The 8,830-nt window shown below is 42.1% G+C and overlaps 2 protein-coding genes across 2 annotated transcripts; both read right to left on the bottom strand.

Moving 5' to 3' along the window:
- Positions 1–325: 325 nt before the first annotated feature.
- Positions 326–5,107, bottom strand: zpax1 (zona pellucida protein AX 1; the record flags this gene model as incomplete). The annotated part of the gene is made up of 20 exons (XM_083898582.1): positions 326–396; positions 472–595; positions 677–818; positions 965–1,154; positions 1,238–1,368; positions 1,457–1,557; positions 1,630–1,799; positions 1,882–1,996; positions 2,068–2,267; positions 2,355–2,472; positions 2,550–2,758; positions 3,285–3,441; positions 3,526–3,743; positions 3,822–3,918; positions 4,002–4,166; positions 4,244–4,336; positions 4,428–4,571; positions 4,666–4,790; positions 4,877–4,972; positions 5,047–5,107. The coding sequence occupies 20 exons, from the start codon at positions 5,105–5,107 to the stop codon at positions 326–328; spliced, it is 2,727 nt and encodes a 908-aa protein (XP_083754708.1).
- Positions 5,108–5,516: 409 nt separating this feature from the next.
- ttc32 (tetratricopeptide repeat domain 32) lies at positions 5,517–7,128 on the bottom strand. The gene is made up of 3 exons (XM_083898988.1): positions 6,986–7,128; positions 6,660–6,826; positions 5,517–6,130 (listed from the first exon to the last, which is right to left on the bottom strand). The coding sequence occupies exons 1-3, from the start codon at positions 7,093–7,095 to the stop codon at positions 6,003–6,005; spliced, it is 405 nt and encodes a 134-aa protein (XP_083755114.1). The 5' UTR covers positions 7,096–7,128; the 3' UTR covers positions 5,517–6,002.
- Between the last annotated feature and the right edge of the window lie 1,702 nt (positions 7,129–8,830).

Raw genomic sequence — 8,830 nt, 5'->3', positions numbered from 1 at the left:
AACTCAAATTGATTGTAGTAAGTTGCCTTGAAATTTTGAGGCAAAGGTTTTTTTTTACAGTGTACCTGGATAATGCAATTTAGTTCAATTACTCCTGCATGTATACGCCCATGGATGCAGAAATATCAAAAATCCCTTAACTAAAGTCTATAGAAGCCAACATTAGATCAATTTTAACCACTTGTTGCAGCTGTAAATGCATTTTATCAGCATACCAGTGTCCTATTGATCAAGTCAGTGATCGCATTAACAGACCAATGTATACCATGACAAAAGGAGAAACTTTGACAGTATTTTTTTTAAGAAGCATTTATTGCAGTTAGAGTCAAGGGGACAACAGGTAAATGGGCCCAGAAGAGAGCTGCCTTTGGTGGCTCAAGTCTGTGCGTCTTTGCTCTGGAATCAACAAATATGAAGTCAACATTCAGGGTTAAAGTTTCATTCTGACTCATTTTAAAATGACACTCTTACCCCTTTTTACTTTCACCCTCTGGTGTCCAGAGTTATCCATGCCTGGACGCACACACTGGCCCCTGCAGGCGCCATCTGCTTGTTTGCTCGTGTCGCAAATCAGTGCATCGCAGTGGACGTAGATCTGTGGGACATGGGGCGGGTTAAATGCAGTTTGTGCTGTGGCTTGTACACAAGTCTTGTGGGTTGCGGTTTTTTTTTTTACCTCATCCTTCAGAACCTCGTCATCTTGAACGAAGGTGAACATTTTTGTTGAGAAGCGTTTTACGTGGGACGGGATGCCAACGCGGCTGTCGCTCATGACGGGGTGGAAGATGGTCGCGTAGCCGTCGTCTTGGTTTCCACAGCTGGTGGAAATGAGATGCAAAGGCAGATTCAAGAACTTTTAACACCAAAGTTCATTCCATTTGTTTTAAAGACCGATTAAATTAGAACCTCTTGGAAATGTCATGTCCACTGCAGACAAAACCGTTCTATACAGATCCTTTCCTACCTGTCCACAATGATGTCCCAACTGGGCAGCGACGTCCTGTCTTCTTGAAGAGTAGCCCAGCAATTCTCCAGGATGAGCTCCAACTGTGGGTCAGTGGAGTGCATGAGCTCCACCTCAAAGTAAAGGGCTTGCCTCAGATACTTGATCACGGGATAATCCTCTGGTTGGAAGAAGAGGTCGTAGAAGGAATCTGTGGAAGAAGAAAAAAAACGGTGACGATCAATTTGAACGACAACAAAAGCCGTCCGCCGTAAACAAAGACGTTTGTCCCACCTTCCGCTAGTCTCATCTGCACCATCAAGTGTCCTGATCCGATCTCTGCCGCTGGTTGTTTGCCGATTGGTTTAGAGTTGAACGCGATGGTCTTGGTGTCATTGACGACGTAGTAGCAAGAAACTGTTTGCCTGAAAGGGTTAGCAGTTTGGAGAAAGATAAATATAAAATATCCAAAGTGAAGTTCAGTAAAGATGGTTAAGATTTGACGACTCTTACCTGTAGTCGGGCTCAACTGGTGACGTGTAGGATGCTCCTTTGCTGGAAGCGTCGTAATCGAGGCCGATCTCATTCTCGTAGAGCACGTAGTGATCAAAAAACTGAAAGACATTGGCATTTTCATTATCTGCAATTCAAGTTTCGGCCGCTACGGTATCCCATCAATAACTCACCATTCTCGTGGTCCCACAGGAATCGGCGTTGAAAGTAAAATGAGCAAAGCGGTCGTCACTAAAAACAGGTTTGCAGGACTGGTCCTTCAGAGTCAGCGCGCTTGGAACGAGACGAGGCACCGATTCCACCTTCACAGCCACGGCGGTCATGGTTCCATTCGGGTAGCAGTCTACAGAGTAAAGCGATGATTGTGAACAAGACGCTTTTTTTTAAAAGTAAGAGAAATTACACTAGAGTTAGCCTCATCTTACTGGTTGTGATTAAGGGGAAACTGCAGGACAGGTAAAGATCACCGAGCGTCCATTCGTTGATTGGATCCCACAAGATAACGTCAACTCTGGCTTTAAGCGAGTCGGACGTTAACAGCTGCGAAACAAAAAGGCGATGTTATCCAGTGCGAGTAGAGCTTACGTTTGTGTTCGCTTTGCCTCATCTACCTCAAAAGCCGCGTCCTGGGCCATGTACGGCACCGCAATGCTGCAGTGAGTCTTGTTAATTTTCATGTTGTAGAGAGCGGCCGTGTCAGGAGTCATCTGCCGATATCCGACCAGCGTCTGGAAGTCGTGGCCTTGACTCCCGTACGTCACCATGATGTTAAAGTGCTTCTCGTCACAGGTGCCAGTGAGGGAGGGCATCACTGGGAAATGAAAGATACAACTTTTTAAGTGCAAACTCGTGTTTCTGCATTTCCAAATGTGGGCGAGCATTATAAACGTCGTCTCACCAACGTCCTGCAGAGATGCCTCCAAATCCACTGGGTGGGCGAAAGGAGTTTCCTCAGGTTGAATTAGAAACCCAAAGACCAGAGGGAGGAAGTAGGTGGTAACCAACATCTCAGGATTCTGCAGAAAGAGGATGTAGTCACTGAGTGAAAAAAGTTTTGTTTGCACAACATTCGAGCACAGTCAAGTCTACATACATGCTTCAGGACAACGGCGTCATCGAAAGGCACTTGCAAAGAGAAGCTCTTTGATCCATTGGGGAAACCGTGCTCCTGGACAGTGAAGCCTCTGGCATTGCACTCTTTTACAGTGAGAACCCCAGTAGAAAATGTGATGTTCTTCAGTTCCACATCCTGAAGGAAGGTCCCCAAAAGAAGACTGAACATCCTGTCCTGTGGGACGGTGTCTGTGGAGTAACAAAATTGCAAAATTATACCTTTAAAAATCACATTTGACATAAATCTGACCACTATCTGGTCAAAATTTTATTTATAAATATGATGCATAGGGTGTATTTTTTGTGATGTTCTGTAAATTTTCACCACTTTCAGTTTCTGTAAACTGACAAAAACTACTGTAGTTAAATGACAAAGAATGTAAATACAAGACATGGCACTAACACCAACAAGCTAACAGCTAGCAAAAACAACTGTTCAGCTAATTTCACTGACAAGTACCTGGACTGTAAACATGGCAATAAAGTATAGACTCATCTGCTTGATAGAAATTATTCTTTTCAAACTCAGAATTTGCATATTCAGGAAAACCATCTCTCCACGAGCAGGCGTCTGTCAACTTGTCCTGGTTTTTCTTTGTGATTCGATTGCCGTTTACGTCTTGAATTAGTTTCTTTCATAAATGTGATGAAGAGTTTTTTTTTCCTATGTGCATCTGGAATAAAAAACATTTGCCATAGCCTCGACCACATGTACCATCTTGAAAGTGCGGAGGTCTGGGCATCAGTGGAGTGGTAATGGGGAACAAAATCTTGTATCTGGTATCATCCTGGGTGTCGTCTGCCCTCCACAGCACGTCGAGCATGGGCTCCACGCTGTACGTGATGTGGTACTGGTAATCTGGGGCATGGCTCTGCAAATTATTCATGGCGTTTTTTAAATAAAACATGGAAAGTGGGCAGTAGTGGACTCAAGTCTTGCATGGTTATGCGCAAACCTTGTAGTAACCGTCAGGCGAGCCCACGGGGATCTCGATGACGACGTGGAAATCCGTTTGAGACAGCGTGTACCCACGTGTGGCCATCTGAGATTTATCCAGCCTCTGCCCGTTGATGCCCATGTGCATTTCTAGAACGTTAAAGTCGCCGTCCATCAGGGGCGTCACGCGGCGAGGCACGTACCAAGAGATGACGTCGTCGGTGAAGAGGATGCCACCTGTTCAGAAAAAATAAAATGGAATAAAACAGCACAATAAAAATAATCTTTGCTGCACAGATTGATTTGAAGACTCACTTGTGGGACAAGCAGCTGCCAAGTTGACGACATTCAAACCTTGAGGGGTATTGTAGTAAGCGGTGACCTTGAAAACCTCCATGGAGACTCCCCCTACCTAAAAGATGGCACAAGATGTCAGTGATAAGGAGCAGGAATATAATAAATGTAGTGGAAAAAAAAAATTGGCATGTTCCCTACATCCTCAGAATAAGTCTCGGCCGTGTTGTACGGGCTTCGCACAACCACGCGGGTTGGGGTCAACTTGGCAGCGTAACCAGCTTGAGCCGCCTCCCTCAGCACCATGGACACTGGTTCTGGAGTGAAGAAGGTCATTTTCCAGATCCCGTGTGCTGCATCGGATGTCTACAAAAAGAAAAGCTGACGTTAATGCCAAAAACCTTTGAGTGGATACCAAACTTAATTCTCTTTTAATGACCTACACTTTGAACGCCGTTGTTCTTGGAGTCATCTTTCACATCCTGAACTTGTCCTTTAGCTTCAGGAGCAGGTGCAGCAGCCATGCGGGTGGACACCTGTGACAAAAAAAAACAGCAGACTTGGGGTGATTCTGGATCTTAAGATACCAAGAACACTACTACAACAACCAGAGGGAATGCAACCTACTTCCATGTAGTTCCTGTCACAGAGAACCTCTCTGGAGGCCCAGCGCGAGTAGCTGCACGTCTGAGCCACATCATGACTGGACATATCGGAGGGACTCTGGTTGTACAAACGCAGCCTCATGCCAACATTAAAGGTGGTGTCGTCCTATAAATTAAAGGAGATGGCAGGGAATTACATTTTAGATGCAAAGTCCTTTGTCACAAGAAAATTAGCATTTGAGAAAAAGAGTAGACCATACTTGGTTTTCCACGTAGCAGCCCATCAGAGAAGTGTAGATCCTCGTATTTCCCCATGGGTCAGACTCCATGCTGTATCCACACTGAGCAGCCATGCTGGGTGTCAATGCAATGTGCTGGGTGCCATCTGCAGGGGATAGAGGCAACATGATGGAGGATCACTTCTCCCAAGTGAAGTCTGAAATCTGCTCCCAATTAGCAGCTTATACTCACTGACGGCGTCCACTTCAAGCTGGTTCCCCACTGCGAGAGCCCCGTCTAAGGACAGCCTCATGAGATTACCAACACAGTCAGACCTTAAACCACTGCCTGTTTGAGGAAAAGTTTGGTCAGACGAACCAATTCAGTTCAATAAAGTCAATTTAAAATCAGTTACTACTTACTTGACTGGGAATTCGTCTTCATACTTGGCCTCGCTTGAGCCAAGATGATTAACGCAGCCATGGTGAAGTCCCATAACAAACTGAGAACAGAGAAGTAAATCATTAAAAAACAAAGAGCAAATAGAAATTACACAAGCAGTCAAAGTGGAAATAAACTTACATGTTGTTAAACCGTGTCATATCAAGTCTGTCCGCAGCCAAAACAAAGAGCTACAAAAATCAAACCACTGTCAGAGATTGGCACTGAAACCCCAGCAACCTTTACCTACAAACCAACTCTGCCGTGAAGTGGCTGACTGCTTAACACAGACGCCAGCAGCTGTTTTATAACTCGCTTGATCACAACGCACAGGTGAAGGTCGTCAGCGATTCCACACCTGCTGCACACACACACACACAGTGGCTCACTATGGCCTCCTTAGAATGACCAGGAAAATATGGACATTTGCACAAAACGTGTGATAATAACATTTTATTGTGTACTCTGTATAAACATATCAACATAATTAATTTGATAATTTAGGAATAATAGTGTCAAAATCACCTAGGAAATGGAGGTGGACAATGGACAACCTCTCACTGTAGAAAGATTTTCTCATCATTAATACAGTATGCCTGTATTACCACTTGATTGTTTATACTCACAAATATCGATTTAGTGTCTTCAAAACAAAGGTTTCACCTGAGCCTGGCTTTATTAGTCTATACTGCACCTTTCAGCATTGTTATGTATTGTCAAACTTTACTTTACGGGGCTATTATATTTTGTTTCTAATTGAAGGAGACTTGTGTTGGTGCAGAAAAGGAAGACAAATGTTCCTTTGTTGGCATCAGCCATCGTCCGATTTTCATCCCTTTGTGCAGAATGCTGTACAATTTTTTTGTGACACCCAACAGAATATCTTCACATTCAATAATGGCATCTATTTATTTGTGCTTTGGAGTTCATGAGATTGTCAGTATCCCCTGTTCATCTTCTGCTGCTGGTCCAGAAGTGTCTGTTGCAGACTCTCTTTGGCATCTTCAAACTCTGGATTGAGCTTTAAGGCTTGCTGGAAGTCAATCTTGGCGTCATCGTAAAAGCCTGTTGACACAACAGGTATAGGTTTATGATGTGCAATGCACAGGAGCTGTTTCATTGCACCAGCATGAATGATACACAGCTCCATCTAGTGTCCTCAGGAGGGAAACACCTGAGTAACTCTTCTCCATCATACAGGATCATCCAAGTATTTATATTGTTCATTTTATAGGAGTTTAATATGTTTAATATTAAACAGTAATCACAGTTTCCCAGTACAAGCTACATGTTTTTATCTACACTCCAATACTTGACAGTCTTCCATTCCCTACAAAAATGTCCAATAACAATTTATGCAAACAAACAAAAAAGCAAAATTTAACTGTAATAATAATTTGACTGATTAATTATTTATCTTTGAATCAGTAATCAATAATAAAAGAGCAAATGAAATATTGTGCTTGTAAATGAGACATTTATTCTGAAAACCATGGGCGGAAGGCATGTACTTTATTGCCAGAAGAGGTGACAATTGACTTTTAGTGTGATTATAAGTACTTTCTTCTACAATTAGGTGGCTACATATTCTTACCCAGTCTATAATGGATGAGTCCTCTGTTGTAGAAAGGTATTTCAAAGTGACTGTTAGCTTCTATTGCGGAGGTGTAATCCTCTACTGCTTCATGAAAATCCACCCGGAAGTACTTTATCTGTCCGCGATTGTTATACGCAGTGGCCAAGTCACCAGCTTCACAGTTTCTGTAAACAAACGACAAAATGACTGCAGTTAAATGACAAATAAGGTAAATAAAAGACACGAAGCGAACGAGCACCACCTAGCTAGCGACTAGCTAAAAACACGCACTCTGACAACTGTTCGGCTACAGCTACGAAGCTAATTTCACTGAGTACAAGTACCTGGACTGTAAACACGAGGAGATAAATTGAGTATACAGCTCCTCTGCTTGTTTGAAATTCTTCTTTTCAAATTCAGAATTAGCATGTTCAAGAAAACTGTCTTTCTCCATGAGCAGGTTTCTGCCAACTTCTGTCAACCTGGTTCTTCTTCTTCTTTGTGATTAGAGTGGCGTTTGGTAAACAGCGTTTACCGCCACCTACCGGACTGGAGTATGAGTTTACACAATAACAGTGACTAAAATCTTATTTTATTGATGTAATTAGGGTTCGAGCACGACTGTGCAAGAACCCTATTGTAATTGAAAGAGTTATTATTTCCTTTTTTTTTCATTCTAGTTTTATATCCTATCACACCCACAACTGTTCAATCTTAATTTGAATGTTTTTGAAATGTCATTTAGCCCATTTGTACATTTTTATTCAGCTTTTATTCTATAGGCAATTGTGTACATTATTATGTAGTTTAGCACAACACTGCTCTCAGGATCTATTCTACACAGATCTACAGTGCTTTACCTTAATATAAATCTGTATTATTCACAGAGAGGATACATGTTTCTATCAGAACCTTCTGTCTGCCAAGAATGTCCCTCTGTCAAATGGCCCAGAATAACATTTAAAAGTAAACATATTATGTAACGGAAATTGCTTAACTTACCCATGAGAGGAGAGGAGAAGAGAGGAGGCCAAACCCATAAGCAAACTGGTGGCAAATTCTCAGACGATCTCCAAGGTGAAGAAGTCAAATGGCCGCAGTGAAAAATGGCACCTTAAGAAAGCAGAGGTCGCTCGGGGTGTCGTGCACTTCCCCCTTTTTGCGCCTCCATTCACGTCCAGACTGTGTGCACGAGTTGAAACACATCAAACGGAGAGAAGTTTGACCCAGAGGATGTAGGATGGAGTTCAGCGGTGTTTTGTTTTTGACACTACTGAGAAAACTGCAATAACATTCAACCTGTGGAAATGTGGGTCAACGGCTGACCCTTACATCACTGTGGCATACACTGGACGTTTTCTGGATCTAAAAACCTTTTAAAGTACTTTTCTCTCAGGAAACATTACACACCTTACACTGTACATGTGGATTAATATAAGAAGTAATTTCAATGCCAACATGTACATGAAGTCTTCCCGAGGCTGCTTCTTCTTCTTCTTCTTCTTAATGCTAAATGTTGCTGTTTGCCGAGAGACTTAGCACAAAGTATCAAAGTCCACTTTAGTGTGGCAGAACCAGGACAGCCGTGTATCACATACCTTCATCTAGGGGTCCTCCTCAATGTCATACATCACTACTGTCAAACAGGGCCGGTCCAAGCCTCCATGGGGCCCGAAACAAAATTTGATTTTGGGGCCCTCTTTTACTGCCAATAATAATGATTATTGATCATTCACACACCTACTATACTAAAGGTATTCTACTTATTCTACTCTGTCACAAATACGAATACACTTGTAAAACTAAATGTGTGAACTATTTGTTGCTTCGAAGCAGACACCAGATTTGCAAATTTACTCAGCAACTCCCCCTACTGGCGACACAGAGAATCAATACATAAAATCAAACGGTTTATAAATAAAATATTAAGATATTAAGGTCTGAAAATCTAAAAATGTGCACAATCTTTGGGGGGGATTCAAAGTACACTCCTGTAATACAAAGATTTGACTTGTATATGTAAAAAAACCCACAGCATTAAATAAAATAAACAAATACATATCAAACAAATACTTCAATAATAATGTAAATAAACAGAGGCACCCGGAACAAGTAATAAATAAAATATAAAATTAAATAATCACATCTGACAACTATGTAAAAACTGTAAAAAAAAAAAGCTTTGGTAA

Source organism: Microchirus variegatus (assembly GCF_963457635.1).
Source record: "Microchirus variegatus genome assembly, chromosome: 12".
Lineage (NCBI taxonomy): Eukaryota > Metazoa > Chordata > Actinopteri > Pleuronectiformes > Soleidae > Microchirus > Microchirus variegatus.
The sequence above is the reverse complement of the archived record's forward strand: the minus strand, read 5'-3'. Positions and strand labels throughout refer to the sequence as shown.

Excerpts from the sequence above, each read along its gene's own strand:
- ttc32 (XM_083898988.1), bottom strand. The coding sequence starts at position 7,095 with ATGGAGAAAGACAGTTTTCTTGAACATGCTAATTCTGAATTTGAAAAG. Across the intron at positions 6,827-6,985 it reads TCCTCGTGTTTACAGTCCAG|AAACTGTGAAGCTGGTGACT; the intron begins GTACTTGTACTC and ends GTTTGTTTACAG. Across the intron at positions 6,131-6,659 it reads ACTCATCCATTATAGACTGG|GCTTTTACGATGACGCCAAG; the intron begins GTAAGAATATGT and ends TTGTGTCAACAG.